We start from the raw sequence: 22456 nt of genomic DNA on the forward strand, positions 1-22456 counted from the left end.
TAGAGGTAGAGGAGGAGAGGTAGAGAGAAAGAGAGAAGTAGCGAGAAAGAGAGAGGTAGAGAGGAGTACAGGTAGAGAGGAGTAGAGGTATAGAGGAGTAGAGGTAGAGGAGGAGAGGTAGAGAGAAGGAGGTAGAGAGAAAGAGAGGTAGAGAGGGGTAGAGATAGAGAGGTAGAGAGAGAAAGAGGTAGAGAGAGAAAGTGAGGTAGAGAGAAGAGAAAGAGAGAGGTAGAGAGGAGGAGAGGTAGAGAGAAAGAGAGAGAGAGAGGAGGAGAGGTAGAGAGAAAGAGAGGGAGCGAGAGGTAGAAAGGGGTAGAGATAGAGAGAAAGAGAGGTAGAGAGAGAAAGAGAGGTAGAGAGGAGGAGAGAGGTAGAGAGGAGGAGAGAGGTAGAGAGGAGGAGGGAGGTAGAGAGGAGAGAGGTAGAGAGGAGAGAGAAAGAGAGGAGGATAGAGGTAGAGGAGGAGAGAGGTAGAGGAGGTAGAGAGGTAGAGAGGAGGTAGAGAGAGGAGAGAGGTAGAGAGGAGGAGAGAGGTAGAGAGGTAGAGAGGAGGAGAGATGTAGAGAGGAGGAGAGAGGAGGTAGAGAGGAGGAGAGAGGTAGAGAGGAGGAGAGAGGTAGAAAGGAGGAGAGAGGTAGAGAGGAGGAGAGAGGTAGAGGAGGAGAGAGGTAGAGGAGGAGAGAGGTAGAGAGGTCAGGGGTTACAAGCAGAGGGGTCTACTAAGTTACCTGGAGTGATCTCGGCGTTCCGTTTGGGTTTGATGATGATTTTAGCCCCACCTCCAAACACGGCCGCCCACATCTTGTTGCTGAGGGGGTGAGCAGCGAGGCGGAACAGTTCGTTGCCAGCGTGCATGCCCAGCCCATGGATGAGCAGGGACAGGTAAACTGCCACCACAGCCTCACACAGCAGCACGTTGAGCTTGGGCTGATCCTCGCCCTGAGCTGACTGAACCAGAGCAATCAGAGAGGACACACCTAGAGGAAAGAGGGAAATAGACAGACATTCATATAATACATTTCATGTAATTACATTTTTACAGAACACACTACTGATAGGTCAAATGAAGGCTTGAATAAATATAATGTCTTTGTACAACACAGAACAGCATTAGACTGATCTAATGATATTATTAGATAGTTATCTACTACAGAACCACATTAGACTGATCTAATGATATTATTAGATAGTTATCTACTACAGAACCACATTAGACTGATCTAATGATATTAGATAGTTATCTACTACAGAACCACATTAGACTGATCTAATGATATTAGATAGTTATCTACTACAGAACCACATTAGACTGATCTAATGATATTATCAGATAGTTATCTACTACAGAACCACATTAGACTGATCTAATGATATTAGATAGTTATCTACTACAGAACCACATTAGACTGATCTAATGATATTAGATAGTTATCTACTACAGAACCACATTAGACTGATCTAATGATATTATTAGATCGTTATCTACTACAGAACCACATTAGACTGATCTAATGATATTATTAGATAGTTATCTACTACAGAACCACATTAGACTGATCTAATGATATTATTAGATCGTTATCTACTACAGAACCACATTAGACTGATCTAATGATATTATTAGATAGTTATCTACTACAGAACCACATTAGACTGATCTAATGATATTATTAGATAGTTATCTACTACAGAACCACATTAGACTGATCTAATGATATTATTAGATAGTTATCTACTACAGAACCACATTAGACTGATCTAATGATATTATTAGATAGTTATCTACTACAGAACCAGACTCGTGCTGTAATAAGATTCCCGCTACATATTAACAGTGGAGAGATGGCGTGACACATCCATCCATCCCAGCGTCTCCTCCTGTTTTATTCCCCACAGGCTACAGAGCTGCTATTACTGAGTACCATCTGTTTCTCTCTCACTGTTAGTCATCTCTGTCTCTCTGTTTCTGTCAGTCATCTCTGTCTGTCCTCTCTCTCTCTCTCTGTGTTTCTTTCTCCCTCTTTATCAGTCCTCTCTCTGTCTGTTCTCTCAATTCAATTATTTTTGTCCTCTCCCTGTCCTCCCTCCCCTTCCCTCTTTCCCTACCTCTTGACAGATTCAGCAAACATAGCAGTCATGTTGTCCATTCAGCTGTCTGCTCAGACAATAATTTGATAGACATTCATTTACTGTGACTGGCAGAGCTGTGTGTGTACCTGGCCACTGTGTGGTGGCAGAGCTGTGTGTGTACCTGGCCACTGTGTGGGGGCAGAGCTGTGTGTGTACCTGGCCACTGTGTGGGGGCAGAGCTGTGTGTGTACCTGGCCACTGTGTGGTGGCAGAGCTGTGTGTGTACCTGGCCACTGTGTGGTGGCAGAGCTGTGTGTGTGTACCTGGCCACTGCGCGGGGGCAGAGGTGGGTGTGTACCTGGCCACTGCGCGGGGGCAGAGGTGGGTGTGTACCTGGCCACTGCTCGGGGGCAGAGGTGGGTGTGTACCTGGCCACTGCGCGGGGGCAGAGCTGTGTGTACCTGGCCACTGCGCGGGGGCAGAGGTGTGTGTGTACCTGGCCACTGCGCGGGGGCAGAGGTGTGTGTGTACCTGGCCACTGCTCGGGGGCAGAGCTGTGTGTACCTGGCCACTGTGTGGGGCAGAGCTGTGTGTGTACCTGGCCACTGCGCGGGGGCAGAGCTGTGTGTGTACCTGGCCACTGCGCGGGGGCAGAGCTGTGTGTGTACCTGGCCACTGCGCGGGGGCAGAGCTGTGTGTGTACCTGGCCACTGCGCGGGGGCAGAGCTGTGTATGTACCTGGCCACTGCGCGGGGGCAGAGCTGTGTGTGTACCTGGCCACTGCGCGGGGGCAGAGCTGTGTGTGTACCTGGCCACTGCGCGGGGCAGAGCTGTGTGTGTACCTGGCCACTGCGCGGGGGCAGAGCTGTGTGTGTACCTGGCCACCGTGTGGGGCAGAGCTGTGTGTGTACCTGGCCACTGCGCGGGGGCAGAGCTGTGTGTGTACCTGGCCACTGCGCGGGGGCAGAGCTGTGTGTGTACCTGGCCACTGCGTGGGGGCAGAGCTGTGTGTGTGTACCTGGCCACTGCGCGGGGGCAGAGCTGTGTGTGTGTACCTGGCCACTGCGCGGGGGCAGAGCTGTGTGTGTACCTGGCCACTGTGTGGGGTCAGAGGTGTGTGTGTACCTGGCCACTGCGCGGGGCAGAGCTGTGTGTACCTGGCCACTGCGCGGGGGCAGAGGTGTGTGTGTACCTGGCCACTGAGCGGGGGCAGAAGTGGGTGTGTACCTGGCCACTGCGCGGGGGCAGAGCTGTGTGTACCTGGCCACTGCGCGGGGGCAGAGGTGTGTGTGTACCTGGCCACTACGCGGGGGCAGAGGTGTGTGTGTACCTGGCCACTGCGCGGGGGCAGAGGTGGGTGTAGCATGCTCCTCGATGCTCTCGGTGCGTAACCGTCTCCTCTCACTCAGCAGCAGGCCCTGGTACACCATCCCTGTAAACTGATTGGCCTCTGCCTGGCTGCTGCAAGGTACCATGGGAAAGAGCCAAGGTCAGGATCAGACAGTCATGACAATTCATCTCAACAGGAAATGACAGTATGAACTCAAACTATAGGTCATCAAAACGTGTGTGTGTGTGTGTGTACCTGTAGCTATGGCTGTCACACAGGGCTTGATAGATGCAGGCAGACAGAGAGGCAGCCAGGGTGTGCAGGAGATTCACCTAGAGAGATGAGACAAACTACACTCATCTCATCTCATGGAGGAACAAACCATTTCTAGATGAATAGCCAGCATGAGACTATGACAGAAAGGTCTGCTGTGTGGGGATTTATCTTTGAATGAAGACTCCTTGTGACAATCATTTCTGTTGGCAGTTTAGTAGTGTGTTTTAAATGTGTGATCAGTTTGAACCCCCAGGCTGTCGTACTAACAGACCCATACATACCCTATCGTACTAACAGACCCATACATACCCAGTCGTACTAACAGACCCATACATACCCTGTCGTACTAACAGACCCATACATACCCTGTCGTACTAACAGACCCATACATACCCTGTCGTACTAACAGACCCATACATACCCTGTCGTACTAACAGACCCATACATACCCTGTCGTACTAACAGACCCATACATACCCTGTCGTACTAACAGACCCATACATACCCTGTCGTACTAACAGACCCATACATACCCTGTCGTACTAACATACCCATACATACCCTGTCGTCCATGAGGTCAGGGTGTGGAGGCAGCTCCATCTGTGTGATGGTGTGAAGGATGTCATGGATGTGGTTGCTAAGGTGGAGGACAGGGTTGGAGATCACTGTCTTGGTGGTGGCGATACTGGCTGAGAGGAGGGGGAGGGTGGTGGGGAGGGGCAGGGGGGACTGAAGCTGTTTCACTGTAGTCTCCTGGAGGAGGGGAGGAGAGGGGAGAATAAGAGAAAGGAGAGACAAGGGGAAGAGAAGAGCAAGAATATATCAGAGGTGATACGGGGAGGGAGGGAGGGAGGGAGAGAGAGAGAGAGAGAGTGAGTGAGAGTGAGAGAGAGTGTGTCTGACCTGTGTGTGTGTTTCTTCAGCACCTACCTGTTGGCTCTCTTGCAGCAGGAAGATGAGCTCCATGCGTACCGAGGTGACCCCCCCTCCCTTGGCTCCGTGCAGGCTGCAGTAGGACAGGAAGACTCGGAGCAGAGCCTGGTTCTTCCTCAGCCACGCCTTCCTCCTCTCAGCATGAAGCTGCTTGGCTGCGAGACGCCTACGCCCCAGCTGGTGGCGCTCATACGCCCCTGCCTCCGTACCCCCGCCACCCCCCAGGGACTCCTCAAACACGTCCTCTACTCCTCCTCCATCCTCCCATCTCTCCAGCTCCTGGCTCTCCTCCTTCCCCGTCACCTGAAGAAGAAAAGAGGACAGAGGGTTTGATCTTGAAGCTGTTCTGGTACTGTAGCAGTAACAGTTACAGGAAATACTGTTTAATTAAACTCTATCCAGTTCTGGTACAGTACGTCTGATGAGACGTGGTGGTTAGGATCTAGTAGGTGACATGGTTGGGGTCAATTACATTTCAATACAGTCAATTCAGGAAGTAAACTGACATTTTGGGAAAGTTAGCAGAAATGTGCAACCCTCTGAGTGTCCTTTAAAGGGAGCTGTGTACCTTGTAGTGGCAGATGCAGTGTGTGTGTGTGTGTACCTTGTAGTTGCAGATGCAGTGTGTGTGTGTGTGTGTGTGTGTGTGTGTGTGTGTGTGTGTGTGTGTGTGTGTGTGTGTGTGTACCTTGTAGTTGCAGATGCAGTGTGTGTGTGTGTGTGTGTGTGTGTGTACGTTGTAGTTGCAGATGCAGTGTGTGTGTACCTTGCAGTGGCAGATGGTGTGTGTGTACCTTGCAGTGGCAGATGGTGTGTGTGTACCTTGTAGTTGCAGATGGTGTGTGTACCTTGTAGTGGCAGATGTGTCTGTGTACCTTGTAGTGGCAGATGCAGTGTGTGTGTACCTTGTAGTGGCATATGGTGTGTATGTGTACCTTGTAGTGGCATATGGTGTGTGTGTACCTTGTAGTGGCAGATGGTGTGTGTGTACCTTGTAGTGGCAGATGGTGTGTGTGTGTACCTTGTAGTGGCAGATGGTGTGTGTGTGTAACTTGTAGTGGCAGATGGTGTGTGTGTGTAACTTGTAGTGGCAGATGGTGTGTGTATGTAACTTGTAGTGGCAGATGGTGTGTGTGTGTAACTTGTAGTGGCAGATGGTGTGTGTGTGTAACTTGTAGTGGCAGATGGTGTGTGTGTGTGTACCTTGTAGTGGCAGATGGTGTGTGTGTGTAACTTGTAGTGGCAGACGGTGTGTGTGTGTGTACCTTGTAGTGGCAGATGGTGTGTGTGTGTGTACCTTGTAGTGGCAGATGGTGTGTGTGTGTGTGTGTACCTTGTAGTGGCAGATGGTGTGTGTGTGTGTGTACCTTGTAATGGCAGATGGTGTGTGTGTGTAACTTGTAGTGGCAGATGGTGTGTGTGTGTGTAACTTGTAGTGGCAGATGGTGTGTGTGTACCTTGTAGTTGCAGATGGTGTGTGTGTGTGTACCTTGTAGTGGCAGATGGTGTGTGTACCTTGTAGTGGCAGATGGTGTGTGTGTGTACCTTGTAGTGGCAGATGGTGTGTGTGTACCTTGTAGTGGCAGATGGTCTATGTGTGTAACTTGTAGTGGCAGATGGTGTATGTGTGTAACTTGTAGTGGCAGATGGTGTGTGCGTGTAACTTGTAGTGGCAGATGGTGTGTGTGTGTAACTTGTAGTGGCAGATGGTGTGTGTGTGTGTAACTTGTAGTGGCAGATGGTGTGTGTGTGTGTACCTTGTAGTGGCAGATGGTGTGTGTGTGTGTACCTTGTAGTGGCAGATGGTGTGTGTGTGTGTGTACCTTGTAGTGGCAGATGGTGTGTGTGTGTGTGTACCTTGTAGTGGCAGATGGTGTGTGTGTGTGTACCTTGTAATGGCAGATGGTGTGTGTGTGTAACTTGTAGTGGCAGATGGTGTGTGTGTAACTTGTAGTGGCAGATGGTGTGTGTGTACCTTGTAGTTGCAGATGGTGTGTGTGTGTGTACCTTGTAGTGGCAGATGGTGTGTGTGTGTGTACCTTGTAGTTGCAGATGGTGTGTGTGTACCTTGTAGTTGCAGATGGTGTGTGTGTGTAACTTGTAGTGGCAGATGGTGTGTGTGTACCTTGTAGTTGCAGATGGTGTGTGTGTGTGTACCTTGTAGTGGCAGATGGTGTGTGTGTGTACCTTGTAGTTGCAGATGCAGTGTGTGTGTACCTTGTAGTGGCATATGGTGTGTGTGTACCTTGTAGTGGCAGATGGTGTGTGTGTACCTTGTAGTGGCAGATGGTGTGTGTGTACCTTGTAGTGGCAGATGGTCTATGTGTGTACCTTGTAGTGGCAGATGGTGTGTGTGTGTGTGTAACTTGTAGTGGCAGATGGTGTATGTGTGTAACTTGTAGTGGCAGATGGTGTGTGCGTGTAACTTGTAGTGGCAGATGGTGTGTGTGTGTAACTTGTAGTGGCAGATGGTGTGTGTGTGTGTACCTTGTAGTGGCAGATGGTGTGTGTGTGTGTACCTTGTAGTGACAGATGGTGTGTGTGTGTGTGTACCTTGTAGTGGCAGATGGTGTGTGTGTGTGTACCTTGTAATGGCAGATGGTGTGTGTGTGTAACTTGTAGTGGCAGATGGTGTGTGTGTGTGTAACTTGTAGTGACAGATGGTGTGTGTGTACCTTGTAGTTGCAGATGGTGTGTGTGTGTGTGTACCTTGTAGTTGCAGATGGTGTGTGTGTACCTTGTAGTTGCAGATGGTGTGTGTGTGTAACTTGTAGTGGCAGATGGTGTGTGTGTACCTTGTAGTTGCAGATGGTGTGTGTGTGTGTACCTTGTAGTGGCAGATGGTGTGTGTGTGTACCTTGTAGTGGCAGATGGTGTGTGTGTACCTTGTAGTGGCAGATGGTGTGTGTGTGTAACTTGTAGTGGCAGATGGTGTGTGTGTACCTTGTAGTGGCAGATGGTGTGTGTGTACCTTGTAGTTGCATATGGTGTGTGTGTGTGTGTACCTTGTCGTGGCAGATGGTGTGTGTGTGTGTACCTTGTAGTTGCAGATGGTGTGTGTGTGTACCTTGTAGTGGCAGATGGTGTGTGTGTGTAACTTGTAGTGGCAGATGGTGTGTGTGTGTACCTTGTAGTTGCAGATGCGGTGCATGGCCCCTATCTCCTTCTCTAACCAGCTGTAGAGCTGAAAGCGCAGCTTCCCTCCGTCCACCTCATAGCCCGTAGCTAACGTCCTGAGCTCTGTCATCAGTATCTTCAGACACGCTCTGAACTTCAGCTGCTCTGCGATCACGTCCACCTCAGACTCACCCTGAGAGCAGAGATGGTTCTGGAAATATGTAGCACTTAACTGTCATAATAACTCTATATTAACAGTGTCATACCTATATAATATTCTTACAGAAAAAATCATATTTTTAATTAGACTGATACATTAGATATTTTCAATAAACAAGAAAATGATTTATCGTGTTAAAAAAATGAAATGATCTTTTTGGATGATACGTTAACAGACAAGGAACTCCCAACACTACTTTCTCCACTATCACAGAGCTTATGTATCAACTCGGTGTTCTTTTAAAGTAATCTCAACAGTCAATTATATTGACTAGTGGTTATACTGACTAGTGGTTATATTGATGATGTCGCCAGCCCTACCTGAGAGTCCTCTCTCTGCAGCCCAGGTGGTCTCACCCCCCCAGACCCCTCGTCAGCTTTGGTCGCCTCATCAGTCTTCTTCATTGTTAGACCCCCATCAGTATCATCTTCATCGTTCTTATCATCTCCCCAGTCCAGCTGGAGTCCATCGTCCTCCACTTTGACCAGAGGTTGGCTCCAGTCCAGTGTGGCTGAGCTCTCCTCTGTACCCCAGGCAGGATTGGCCTTAACTGGGGCAGGAGAGGCCCAGTCCAGGGCCCCCTGGTTCCCATTCTCCAGGGGCAGGCTAGAGCTGACGTTGGCCATGGAAGAGCCTTTACTTAGGGGGGACGAGGAGACTGTCTTCTTGGTCACCTTGGGGATCTTAGAGAGCACCTCCAGGGCAAGCACTGGACAGCCCACCTTTATTACAAAACAGAATAACTCTATTAGTAACATTAGTAAGTAGCCTTCCACGAGCTGAAACCGCTCATATGGCAGAAGCCTCCTGTTTCTGTATGGTGAGGCAGCTTGATGTACTGTAAAACCCCCTGGACAGGACACTAGTCTATCTCCTGTTTCTGTAGGGTGAGGCAGCTTGATGTACAGTACACCCCCTGGACAGGACACTAGTCTATCTCCTGTTTCTGTATGGTGAGGCAGCTTGATCTACAGTACACCCCCTGGACAGGACACTAGTCTATCTCCTGTTTCTGTAGGGTGAGGCAGCTTGATGTACTGTAAAACCCCCTGGACAGGACACTAGTCTATCTCCAGTTTCTGTATGGTGAGGCAGCTTGATGTACAGTACACCCCCTGGACAGGACACTAGTCTATAGCAGGGCCTTACCCCCAATATATCTCTTTATTAGTAACATTACTTTTAGATGAATTAACTTATCCTTTATTTATAAAAGGTGAGAAAAATGATACTAATCTTAAAATACTGTTAGTATACAATGACTATAGTTTTTAATGCCGTGCCACATTACACCTTATAATAAGTGCTATACTACAGCCGTGGCCAAAGGTTTAGAGAATGACACAAATATTAACTTTCCCAAAGTTTGCTGCTTCAGTGTCTTCAGATATTTTAGTCAGTTACTATGGAATACTGAAGTATAATTACAAGCATTTCATAAGTGTCAAAGGCTTTTATTGACAATTACATGAAGTTGATGCAAAGAGTCAATATTTGCAGTGTTGACCCTTCTTTTTCAAGACCTCTGCAATCCACCCTGGCAGGCTGTCAATTAACTTCTGGGCCACATCCTGACTGATGGCAGCCCATTCTTGCGTAATCAATGCCTGGAGTTTGCCAGAATTTGTGGGTTTTTGTTTGTCCACCCGCCTCTTGCGGATTGACCACAAGTTCTCACTGGGATTAAGGTCTGGGGAGTTTCCTGGCAATGGACCCAAAATATCGATGTTTTATTCCCCGAGACACTTAGTTATCACTTTTGCCTTATGGCAAGGTGCTCCATCATGCTGGAAAAGGCATTGTTCGTCACCAAACTGTTCCTGGATGGTTGGGAGAAGTTGATCTCGGAGTGTTGGTACCATTCTTTATTCATGGCGGTGTTCTTAGGCAAAATTGTGAGTGAGCCCACTCCCTTAGCTGAGAAGCAACCGCACACATGAATAGTCTCAGGAAGCTTTACTGTTGGCATGACACAGGACTGATGGTAGCGCTCATCTTGTCTTCTCCGGATAAGCTTTTTTCCGGATTCCCCAAACAATCGGAAAGGGGATTCATCAGAGAAAATTACTTTACCCCAGTCCTCAGCAGTGCAATCCCTGTACCTTTTGCAGAATATCAGTCTGTCCCTGATGTTTTTCCTGGAGAGAAGTGGCTTCTTTGCTGCCCTTCTTGACACCAGGCCGTCCTCCAAAGTCTTTGCCTCACTGTGCATGCAGATTCTCACACCTGCCTGCTGCCATTCCTGAGCAAGCTCTGTACTGGTGGTGCCCCGATCCCACAGCTGAATCAACTTTAGGAGAAGGTCCTGTCGCTTGCTGGACTTTCTTGGGCGCCATGAAGCCTTCTTCACAACAATTGAACCGCTCTCCTTGAAGTTCTTGATGATCCGATAAATGGTTGATTTAGGTGCAATCTTACTGGCAGCAATATCCTTGCCTGTGAAGCCCTTTTTGTGTAAAGCAATGATGGCACGTGTTTCCTTGCAGGTAACCATGGTTGACAGAGGAAGAACAATAATTCCTAGCACCACCCTCCTTTTGAAGCTTCCAGTCTGTTATTCAAACTCAAATCTGCATGACAGAGTTATCTCCATCCTTGTCCTCGTCAACACTCACACCTGTGTTAACGAGAGAATCACTGACATGTCAGCTGGTCCTTTTGTGGCAGGGCTGAAATGCAGTGGAAATGTTGTTGGGGGATTCAGTTCATTTGCATGGCAAAGAGGGACCTTGCAATTAATTGCAATTCATCTGATCATTCTTCATAACATTCTGGAGTATATGCAAATTAACATCATACAAACTGAGGCAGCAGACTTTGTGAAAATTAATATTTATGTAATTCTCAAAACTTTTGGCCACGACTGTACAGGTATAATACAATATAATTTTTTAAGTTGTCAACTTTGTGTTATCTTCGATGCTTCTAAATGCATTGTATCCATGTGTGGTTGAATTGTGTTATTAAATGATTGATTAAAACAAATCAAAGACCTTGAAGTGTGCGTTGGCCGTGGTGAAGAAGAGTTTGCGTTCGATGAGGTTGATCTCGTCGACGCTGCTCTTCTCCGAGGTGAGGCCTAGTGATGATGTCACAGCACCCTCAGGGGATGCGTAGTGGCGGCGGATGATCAGGGGGTGTGTCCTCAGGTAGTTATAGAAACTAAATACCACTGGGTTACACGACTTCACCATCACATCTGGGTGGGGGGTTAGAGAGGGAAAAAGGGAGAGAGAGAGAGGAGGGGAGAGGAGGGGGAGAGAAGGGGAGGGATAGGGAGAAAGTAAGAGGTCGATAGAGGTCAATGCAAATCAATCCAGTTAGAATATAGCATCAGCACTCAGCTGAAACATCCCTGTCCTCTCTGAGGGTGTGATCTACCACCATGCTTGCTCACCTGGGTTCTCATCATCCTCTTTGGGGATGCACTCTAGCAGTGTGTCCAGGGCCTTGGTGTAGTCCTTCATGATCCAGAAGGCTATGCTGCGTAGGAATGGGTCCGGGTGTAGTTTGGTGCAGTGGTACCCTGACCCGTCCCTCTGGCAGCCCAAAACCTTCTCATACAGGATGGCTTGGCAGGTGGAACTGCTCTCATAGTCAGCCTCGTACAGCCTGGCTACTACCATGGCCAACTGGATATCTTCCATCTTCTCCAAGCACACCTAGAGAAGAGGGACAGTTACAGGAGGAGAAAGAGGACAGTACAGTTAGAGTAGAGGACAGTACAGTTAGAGTAGAGGACAGTACAGTTAGAGTAGAGGACAGTACAGTTAGAGTAGAAGACAGTACAGTTAGAGTAGAAGACAGTACAGTTAGAGTAGAAGGCAGTACAGTTAGAGTAGAAGGCAGTACAGTTAGAGTAGAGGACAGTACAGTTAGAGTAGAGGACAGTACAGTTAGAGGACAGTACAGTTAGAGTAGAGGACAGTACAGTTAGAGTAGAGGACAGTACAGTTAGAGTAGAGGACAGTTAGAGTAGAGGACAGTTAGAGTAGAGGACAGTTAGAGTAGAGGACAGTTAGAGTAGAGGACAGTTAGGGTAGAGGACAGTTAGGGTAGAGGACAGTACAGTTAGAGTAGAGGTCAGTACAGTTAGAGTAGAGGACAGTACAGTTAGAGTAGAGGACAGTACAGTTAGAGGACAGTACGGTTAGAGTAGAGGACAGTACAGTTAGAGGACAGTACAGTTAGAGTAGAGGACAGTACAGTTAGAGTAGAGGACAGTACAGTTAGAGGACAGTACAGTTAGAGGACAGTACAGTTAGAGTAGAGGACAGTTAGAGTAGAGGACAGTTAGAGTAGAGGACAGTTAGAGTAGAGGACAGTTAGAGTAGAGGACAGTACAGTTAGAGTAGAGGACAGTACAGTTAAAGTAGAGGACAGTACAGTTAGAGTAGAGGACAGTACAGTTAGAGGACAGTACAGTTAGAGTAGAGGACAGTACAGTTAGAGTAGAGGACAGTACAGTTAGAGGACAGTACAGTTAGAGTAGAGGACAGTACAGTTAGAGTAGAGGACAGTACAGTTAGAGTAGAGGACAGTACAGTTAGAGTAGAGGACAGTACAGTTAGAGTAGAGGACAGTACAGTTAGAGTAGAGGACAGTACAGTTAGAGTAGAGGACAGTGAAGTTAGAGTAGAGGACAGTTAAAGTAGAGGACAGTACAGTTAGAGGACAGTACAGTTAGAGTAGAGGACAGTTAGAGTAGAGGACAGTACAGTTAGAGTAGAGGACAGTACAGTTAGAGTAGAGGACAGTTAGAGTAGAGGACAGTACAGTTAGAGGACAGTACAGTTAGAGTAGAGGACAGTACAGTTAGAGTAGAGGACAGTACAGTTAGAGGACAGTACAGTTAGAGTAGAGGACAGTACAGTTAGAGTAGAGGACAGTACAGTTAGAGTAGAGGACAGTACAGTTAGAGTAGAGGACAGTGAAGTTAGAGTAGAGGACAGTACAGTTAGAGTAGAGGACAGTACAGTTAGAGTAGAGGACAGTACAGTTAGAGTAGAGGACAGTGAAGTTAGAGTAGAGGACAGTACAGTTAGAGTAGAGGACAGTACAGTTAGAGTAGAGGACAGTACAGTTAGAGTAGAGGACAGTACAGTTAGAGTAAAGGACAGTACAGTTAGAGTAGAGGACAGTGAAGTTAGAGTAGAGGACAGTACAGTTAGAGTAGAAGACAGTACAGTTAGAGTAGAAGACAGTACAGTTAGAGTAGAGGACAGTGAAGTTAGAGTAGAGGACAGTACAGTTAGAGTAGAGGACAGTACAGTTAGAGTAGAGGACAGTGAAGTTAGAGTAGAGGACAGTACAGTTAGAGTAGAGGACAGTGAAGTTAGAGTAGAGGACAGTACAGTTAGAGTAGAGGACAGTACAGTTAGAGTAGAGGACAGTACAGTTAGAGTAGAGGACAGTGAAGTTAGAGTAGAGGACAGTACAGTTAGAGTAGAGGACAGTACAGTGAAGTTAGAGTAGAGGACAGTACAGTTAGAGTAGAGGACAGTACAGTTAGAGTAGAGGACAGTACAGTTAGAGTAGAGGACAGTACAGTTAGAGTAGAGGACAGTACAGTTAGAGTAGAGGACAGTGAAGTTAGAGTAGAGGACAGTACAGTTAGAGTAGAGGACAGTACAGTTAGAGTAGAGGACAGTACAGTTAGAGTAGAGGACAGTACAGTTAGAGTAGAGGACAGTACAGTTAGAGTAGAGGACAGTGAAGTTAGAGTAGAGGTCAGTTAAAGTTGGCCTGTGTTCCATAAGGAATATACATTGCCTTGCAAAAGTATTCACCCCCCCTTTTTTTACTAAGCAAGTCAGTTATGAACAAATTCTTATTTTCAATGACGGCCTAGGAACAGTGGGTTAACTGCCTGTTCAGGGGCAGAACGACAGATTTGTACCTTGTCAGCTCGGGGATTTGAACTTGCAACCTTTTGGTTACTAGTCCAACGCTCTAACCACCTTGACATTTTTCCTATTTTGTTGCATTACAAAATGGATTTAAATGGATTTCATGTAATGGACATACACAAAATAGTCCAAATTTGTGAAGTGAAATGAAAAAAAAAAAGACCTGTTTCAAAAATTAATTAAAAATTAAAAACGGAAAAGTGGTGCGTGCGTATGTATTCACCCCCTTTGCTATGAAGCCCCTAAATAAGATCTGGTGCAACCAATTACCTTCAGAAGTCACATAATTAGTTAAATAAAGTCCACCTGTGTGCAATCTAAGTGTCACATGATCTGTCACACGATCTCAGTATATATTTTTACACACCTGTTCAGAAAGGCCCCAGAGTCTGCAATACAACTAAGCAAGGGGCACCACCAAGCAAGCAACACTATGAAGACCTAGGAGCTCTCCAAACAGGTCAGTGACAAAATTGTGGAGAAGTACAGATCGGGGTTGGGTTATAAAAAAATATCAGAAACTTTGAGCATCCCACAGAGCATCATTAAATCCATTATTAAACAATTTAAAGAAAATGGCACCACAACAAACCTGCCAAGAGAGGGCTGCCCACCAAAACTCACAGACCGGGCAAGGAGGGCATTAATCAGAGAGGCAACAAAGAGACAAAAGATAACCCTGAAGGAGCTGCAAAGCTCCACTGCAGAGATTGGAGTATCTGTCCATAGGACCACTAAGCTGTACACGCCACAGAGCTGGGCTTTACGGAAGAGTGGCCAGGCCAGAAAAAAGCCCATGCTTAAAAAAATAATAAGCAAACATGTTTGGTGTTCGCCAAAACGCATGTGGGAGACTCCCCAAACATATGGAAGAAGAAGGTACTCTGGTCAGATGAAACTAAAATTGAGCTTTTTGGCTATCAAGGAAAATGTTATGTCTGGCACAAACACAACACCTCTCATCATCCCGAGAACACCATCCCCACAGTGAAGCATGGTGGTGGCAGCATCATGCTGTTGGGATGGTCTTCATAGGCAGGGACTGGGAAACTGGTCAGAATTGAAGGAATGTTGGATGGCGCTAAATACATAGAAATTCTTGAGGGAAACATGTTTCAGTATTCCAGAGATTTGAGACTGGGACGGAGGTTCACCTTCCAGCAGGACATTGGCCCTATGCATACTGCTAAAGCAACACTCGAGTGGTTTAAGGGGAACATTTAAATGCCTGGGAATGGCCTAGTCAAAGACATGTCCCAAGAGACTTGCAGCTGTAATTGCGGCAAAAGGTGGGTCTACAAGTATTGACTTTGGGGGGGGGGGATGGGATGAATAGTTATGCACCATCAAGTTTTCCGTTTTTTTTGTCTTATTTCTTGTTTGTTTCACAATAAAAAATATTTTGCATCTTCAAAGTGCTTGGCATGTTGTGTAAATCAAATGATACAACCCCCCCAAAAAATCTATTTTAATTCCAGGTTGTAAGGCAAGGGGGTGAATACTTTTGCAAGCCACCGTAATGGTAAGGTAAGTAAGTGACAGTTAGAGTAGAGGACAGTTAGAGTTGTCCTGTGTTCCTTTAGGAATATAAAGGCCTAGTAGAGGAGAGGACAGTTAGAGGAGAGGACAGTTAGAGGAGAGGACAGTTAGAGGAGAGGACAGTTAGAGGAGAGGACAGTTAGAGGAGAGGACAGTTAGAGGAGAGGACAGTTAGAGGAGAGGACACAGAGGAGAGGACACAGAGGAGAGGACACAGAGGAGAGGACACAGAGGAGAGGACACAGAGGAGAGGACACAGAGGAGAGGACACAGAGGAGAGGACACAGAGGAGAGGACACAGAGGAGAGGACAGTTAGAGGAGAGGACAGTTAGAGGAGAGGACACTTAGAGGAGAGGACACTTAGAGGAGAGGACAGTAAGAGGAGAGGACAGTAAGAGGAGAGGACAGTAAGAGGAGAGGACAGTAAGAGGAGAGGACAGTAAGAGGAGAGGACACTTAGAGGAGAGGACAGTTAGAGGAGAGGACAGTTAGAGGAGAGGACAGTTAGAGGAGAGGACAGTTAGAGGAGAGGACAGTAAGAGGAGAGGACACTTAGAGGAGAGGACAGTAAGAGGAGAGGACAGTAAGAGTAGGGTAGATGGAGTTCTGAGAAGCCACACCAGGCACTGTCCACACATCAAGCAGGTTCTGCATGTGCAGGGTTTGTAACATAGACTTACTAAGAAACCTGACAACCATAGATGTATTCAGGGTCTGTCTCTTGCTGGACTAAAAATGCTGTTCAACGGCAAATCAAGGTTCAAGGTTTAGACTGTTTGCTAAAAGTGACTAAACAGTAAGACTAAAATGATGAACGTGTGATCTAGTGTTCTCCTCAATGATGACCTGTCTGGTAAACTATCCCCAAACACTTACAGTAGGAACCCATTCTCCCTCTAGGCAGTGTCCTGCTATCAGCATGTTGAGACTGTGCTGTTGCACCCTCCGCCCAAGGTAAAGTAACCCCAACATTTGCGTAGCTAACCATCCCCACAACCTTATCTTTCAGGTTTAGACTAGACCATTCACACACACAGCTGTAGAGTCTCACGTCATTGACACACCTCCTAGTTGACTTCCATAAACATTGGTCTGTGCCAGGTTTCCATGGCGAGGACAATGTCACAACAACAGACACAATACAGGTGCAGCTGAAGTAGGTCTAAACTAGGAACAGACTGTGTGTGTGTGTGTGTGTGTGTGTGTGTGTGTCTGTGTGTCTGTGTGTCTGTGTGTCTGTGTGTCTGTGTGCGCGTTTCCAGACCTCGATGGCGTCTTTCAGGGAGCCAGCCAGCAGGAAGAAGGCAGCAGCCTGTTCAAAGCGCTGTTTCCCCAGCAGAGAGAAAGCGTTCTTCAGAGCTGCTTTACGCCAGCGGTCCTCACTGAAGTTATTCTTAAAGAACACCGTCATCTTCTCATCACGCTGAGACCTAGAGGAGAGGAGGAGGAGAATATAATATACATTATTTACCTACTGTACATGATTCATGTAATAGAGTTCTGACACATGGATAAACATAAAATGTGGATTTTAAAGAAAAGTCCAGGAGAGGTGAATAACTAAACAAAAAGGTGAGACAACACAAACTGATCTGGGATCAGGCAAGAGGTCCAGGTGTGTTCCAGGTGTGTTACCTGAACAGGCCCCAGAGAACAGCCTTCTTCTTCATGGCCAGGTAGAAGAGAGCTGCATCTAAAGGATCGTTGTTCCTCTGGAACGCTGCCTTACCCACCTACACACAGATCAACCAATCAAACCATGAAGACCAACCAATCAATCAATGATAGGAGTTCAGGCCACACCACATCATCCCGCACCTTCTCCACCATCCTGCGTAGTGTGTTGATGTTGCGTATCCACCAGCCCACCCCTACAGCCCGTAGCTCAGACCACTGAGGGTCTCCTCTCTGCATGGCCGGGATCATATTCAACATCTCCTCCTCAGCCTCCGAGTGGAACGCCCACGCAAAGTGACACGTAGACAGACCTGGGGGGAGACAGGTGACTGTGTTCAGAGAGGAGAGAAAAGGTTGCTTTGCTTCAGTGCTTGATTGTTGACTGTTGTGTGCTTTAGTAAAACATACAAAAAGGGAGGGAACAGGGCCCAGAGAGAGACAACATATCTGGACCTGGGAGGGAACAGGGCCCAGAGAGAGAAAACATATCTGGACCTGGGAGGGAACAGGGCCCAGAGAGAGAAAACATATCTGGACCTGGGAGGGAACAGGGCCCAGAGAGAGACAACATATCTGGACCTGGGAGGGAACAGGGCCCAGAGAGAGACAACATATCTGGACCTGGGAGGGAACAGGGCCCAGAGAGAGAAAACATATCTGGACCTGGGAGGGAACAGGGCCCAGAGAGAGACAACATATCTGGACCTGGGAGGGAACAGGGCCCAGAGAGAGACAACATATCTGGACCTGGGAGGGAACAGGGCCCAGAGAGAGACAACATATCTGGACCTGGGAGGGAGCAGGGCCCAGAGAGAGACAACATATCCACTGCAAGTCATCCTACATATCCAATACTAGAGCAATATCTCAGTATAATGTACCAATAAGACACTCTCTATGACCCTCTCCATCACAGCTCAGAAAGACAGATTGTGAAGCAGGAGTGTGTGTGTGTGTGTGGGTGGGTGTGTGTGTGTGTGTACCATACCTTGGTGCAGCAACTGCATGCGGTACAGTGGGGGTAGAGAGGTGAGGAGACAGGTGTGTAGACGCATGGCTAACAGGTACCTCAACCCACACTCATCCAGGGCCTCACCACCTAGACAGAATCACATTATTAACACATGGGTTAGTGTAGCACATTAACTCACACACACACACACACACACTGATCAGATGGAGCCAGTCTTTCCCATTCATTTGAGAGAGCAGCTTCCTCCTAAGACTCCACACCAGATGGAGAGGGTTGAGGGATTTCTCTGTCCCCCTCTACCCATCCATACTGATGGCTTCGGATTTATAAACTTGAAATATTGTTAATCATCACTTATACTAGAGACATAAGGAGTGCCATAGTCTGGTTTCTACACCAGAAGTTAACTTCTTGGTGACAGGGGGGCAGTATTGAGTAGCTTGGATGAATAAGGTGCCCAGAGTTGACTGCCTGCTACTCTGTCCCAGATGCTAATATATGCATATTATTCATAGTATTGGATAGAAACCACTGTGAAGTTTCTAAAACTGTTTGAATGACGTCTGTGAGTATAACAGAACTCATACGGCAGGCAAAAACCTGAGACAAATCCAACCAGGAAGTGGGAAATCTGAGGTTCGTAGTTTCATTTAAGTGATTGCCTATCCAATATGCTGTGTCTATGGGGCCAGATTGCACTTCCCAAGGCTTCCAGCAGATGTCAACAGTCTTTAGAAAGTTGTTTGAGGCTTCTATTGTGGAAGGGGGTCGAATAAGAGCTGTTTCAACAAGTGGACAAGGCTGAGGCCGATCAGGTGTTTACTGAGCGGTCACGTTCCTTTGTTTTCCTCTGTAATGAATACGCTATTATCCGGGTTGGAATATTATTGAAGATTTATTATAAAAAGACCCTAAGGATTGATTGTAAACATCGTTTGACATGTTTCTATAAACTGTAATGGAACTCTTGACTTTTCTTCTGGATTTTGCATTCGCGCATTGTGCCTTTGGAATAGTGAACTAAACGCGCAAACAAAACGGAGGTATTTGGACATAAATATGGACGTAATCCAACAAAACAAACATTTCTTGTGGAAGTGGGAGTCCTGGGAGTGCATTCCGACGAAGATCAGCCAAGGTAAGTGAAGCTTTATAATGCTATTTATGACTTTTGTTGACTCCACAATTTGGCGGGTAACTGTATGTCTTGCTTTTGTGGCTGAATGCTGTTCTCAGATTATTGAATATTGTGCTTTTGCCGTAAAGCTTTTTTGAAATCTGACACAGCGGTTGCATTAAGAACAAGTTTATCTTTAATTCTATGTAAAACATGTTTCTTTCATCAAAGTTTATGATGAGTATTTATGTTATTTGATGTGGCTCTCTGCAATTTCTCCGGATGTTTTGGAGGCATTTCTGAACATGGCGCCAATGTAAACTGAGGTTTTTGGATATAAATATGAACTCGATCGAACAAAACATACATGTATTGTGTAACATTGAGTCCTTGGAGTGTCATCTGATGAAGATCGTCAAAGGTTAGTGCTTAATTTAATCTATATTTCTGTTTTTTTTGTGACACCTATCTTTGGTTGGAAAATGGCTGAATGCTTTCTGCGTCCCGAACAATCCCAGAGGTTAATGGGTATCTGTAGGAGCAATGTATACGGTGGGGTCAAGGAAGGATGGATAGGAGCCAGGGAGTTTTGGGAGGTGCTGAGTAGAGGAGAGGCAATCACATGACTGTAGTCACTGATAATGGTGGAGCTGTGGAGTAGTGAGGAAGGGGGTCAAGGTCAGGTCAGGTCACCTTAACGGAGAAGGAACAGTTTATGGCCCGTATCACTTAACTTCCTGCCTAGTAATAAAGATGTCATGTTTAGAGGGAAGGAGGAGACTCCATCCAAACTGGGGTATATACACGACCACTGGTGGAAATATGTCTTTGTCTTACGCAGCTGTACAGCCCAACGGGTATGGCCCAATGTCTTCCACTCTATGTGCCTGGTCCTCCTCCCTAAATGGTACCCCATTTCCTATATATGGCACTACTTGTTCATGGTAGCATGGTAGTTCAATGTGCCCCATAGTCCTGTGTCTTAGTGTGTCTCGTCCATGAACCTTTTAACCTTCGCTCCCTCTCCCGCCCTTTCCCCTCTCAATCTCTCCCTCTCCTTCTTTCTCTCCCTCTGCTTACTTTACAGAGGAACAACCTGCTAAGGTCTCTTTCTCACTTCCCCCTTAAAGACTAAATAACATCTATAACAGACTGATACTGGAGGTGAAATGACAAAGATAACTGTCAGTGTGTGTTTATATCAACCATTAAGAACACGTAATCAGGGAACAACTCTGACTAGACTAATTACATTATATTTCCATTTGTTTTGCCTAATAGACCATGGTCAGGTAAAACATGACCCAAGTCAAAGACACCCTCCCTCCCTCCCTCCCTCTCTCTGAGACTGACCTGTGTACTGTTTGTCAGTGGAGCTGCTGACCTCTGAACTGGTGGTAGCTACAGTATCAGCTAGCGCCACCAGAAACATCTGTTCCAACCTGGTCAGACCTGGAAGACTGGAATGCATCAGCTGACTAGATAACACCTGGAGGGAGGGAGGAGGGAGAGAGAGAGGGAAGGAGGGAGAGGGGGAGGGAGAGAGGGAGGGAGAAGGGAGAGAGAGAGGGAGGGAGGAGGGAGAGAGAGGGAAGGAGGGAGGGAGGGAGAGAAGGATGGAGGGAGGGAGAGGGAGGGGAGGAGAGAGAGGGAAGGATGGAGAGAGAGAGAGAGAGAGAGAGAGAGAGAGAGAGAGAGAGAGAGAGAGAGAGAGAGAGAGAGAGAGAGAGAGAGAGAGAGAGAGAGAGAGAGAGAGAGAGAGAGAGAGAGAGAGAGAGAGAGAGAGAGAGAGAGAGAGGGAGGGAGGGAGGGAGGGAGGGAGGGAGGGAGGGAGGGAGGGAGGGAGGGAGGGAGGGAGGGAGGGAGGGAGGGAGGGAGGGAGGGAGGGAGGGAGGGAGGGAGGGAGATTAGCAGAGAAGAATTACTGTATTAATCACAGAGGCGATACATTTGCTTGACAAACAATTTAACCAGACAATAACATCTAAACCATCCACAAGCTGGTAAGTAAATAAATGTTGTTGTTGTTGTTTACCTGTGCGTGTTCTGGTCCGAAGTAGGTGGGTCCGTACTGAGACAGGTTGATGAATCTAGACTTCTTCTCTACTTTCTCTGTAGCGAAGCTCACAAAGTCATCCGTCGTCACCGCCTGCAACTGAGGGAGACATACAATCACTAGATGATTGATTGATTATTGATTTGGGTATAACAGAGAACAAGATTACATCTGGACCCAAAGGTTAACACATGGAGGGGTCACATGGTTCCAACAAACATTTACTGCATATCTTGTCTTTAGGTAACAGACAGAATATCAACATTATACAATAGAAAATAAACCAACAGAATCAAATTGAAGAATTAGTTGAGCATCTACACACTTAGGAAGTATGATTCCATGAAAAATGAAACATCTGTATGTGTCACTGAAACATCCAGCTAAAACCTGAATCCTCTTACCTGGAACAGGTCTGTGTACTGATCTCCTGTCTTCCTCGCCCCCTCTACCTCGGACACCTTGCCTCCCTTCGCCCCCTCCTCTCCTCCCTTATAGGAGGTGTCCAGGTCAGCAGAGAGCAGAGCGTAGAGGGGTAGAGGGGGTATGGAGTTGATTTCTGTGTAATCTCGTCCCCCGTCGCGGCCGGCCACGATGGTGTCTTTAGCCGTACTGCCGCTCACACTGATTGTCCGGGACAGGTGGCGTCTGGTTCCACCCTCACCTGCCTCCACGTCCCTCACCACAGCAACCTCCCCAGCGATACATTTCACCAGGTGGGACAGGATGGCCTGAAGAAGAAGAATAACCATCTTCCTCATCCGTGGCAGAGACATTAATATAGTCATTGACGGCATCCTCGCCATCATCATTGTCATCATAATTACAGTAGTCATGTTGTTGTCATCATCATCATGACATTCTATGACTACTCAAGAAGTTGTCTGGTCACTTAAATAAATGTATCTTGGTTGCAAACATTTATAAAGTGGACAGGCAGATGGACAAACAGCCAGCCAGCCATGCAAGAAGCCAACCAGCCAGCCCACCAACCAATCAGACAGACAGCCATCCAGACATTCATCCACCTCACCCATCCACCCAGACAGCTAACCAGACATTCATCCACCCAGACAGACAGCCAACCAGCTATCTATTCATCCATCCACCAACACACCCAGCCAGACACCAATCCACCCAGCCAGACACCAATCCACCCAGACAGACAGCCAACCAGCTATCTATTCATCCATCCACCAACACACCCAGCCAGACACCAATCCACCCAGACAGACAGC

The 22456-nt window shown here is 47.2% G+C and overlaps 1 protein-coding gene across 1 annotated transcript in view; it reads right to left on the reverse strand.

Moving 5' to 3' along the window:
- LOC139403876 (Dmx-like 2) overlaps positions 1 to 22456 on the reverse strand; it is a gene marked incomplete at its 5' end in the record, with an annotated part of 65931 nt that overhangs the window by 28981 nt on the left and 14494 nt on the right. The window contains 16 exons of the mRNA XM_071147055.1: positions 729 to 977; positions 3401 to 3531; positions 3656 to 3732; positions 4238 to 4429; positions 4607 to 4912; positions 7737 to 7919; positions 8267 to 8668; positions 10940 to 11145; positions 11344 to 11608; positions 16660 to 16825; positions 17031 to 17128; positions 17214 to 17383; positions 18061 to 18171; positions 20516 to 20651; positions 21198 to 21317; positions 21623 to 21949. Coding sequence (XP_071003156.1) covers positions 729 to 977; positions 3401 to 3531; positions 3656 to 3732; positions 4238 to 4429; positions 4607 to 4912; positions 7737 to 7919; positions 8267 to 8668; positions 10940 to 11145; positions 11344 to 11608; positions 16660 to 16825; positions 17031 to 17128; positions 17214 to 17383; positions 18061 to 18171; positions 20516 to 20651; positions 21198 to 21317; positions 21623 to 21949 — 3139 coding nt within the window. The remainder of the gene's footprint in view (positions 1 to 728; positions 978 to 3400; positions 3532 to 3655; positions 3733 to 4237; positions 4430 to 4606; positions 4913 to 7736; positions 7920 to 8266; positions 8669 to 10939; positions 11146 to 11343; positions 11609 to 16659; positions 16826 to 17030; positions 17129 to 17213; positions 17384 to 18060; positions 18172 to 20515; positions 20652 to 21197; positions 21318 to 21622; positions 21950 to 22456) is intronic.

The sequence above is a fragment of the Oncorhynchus clarkii genome, unplaced genomic scaffold (assembly GCF_045791955.1).
Source record: "Oncorhynchus clarkii lewisi isolate Uvic-CL-2024 unplaced genomic scaffold, UVic_Ocla_1.0 unplaced_contig_3726_pilon_pilon, whole genome shotgun sequence".
Taxonomy (NCBI): domain Eukaryota; kingdom Metazoa; phylum Chordata; class Actinopteri; order Salmoniformes; family Salmonidae; genus Oncorhynchus; species Oncorhynchus clarkii.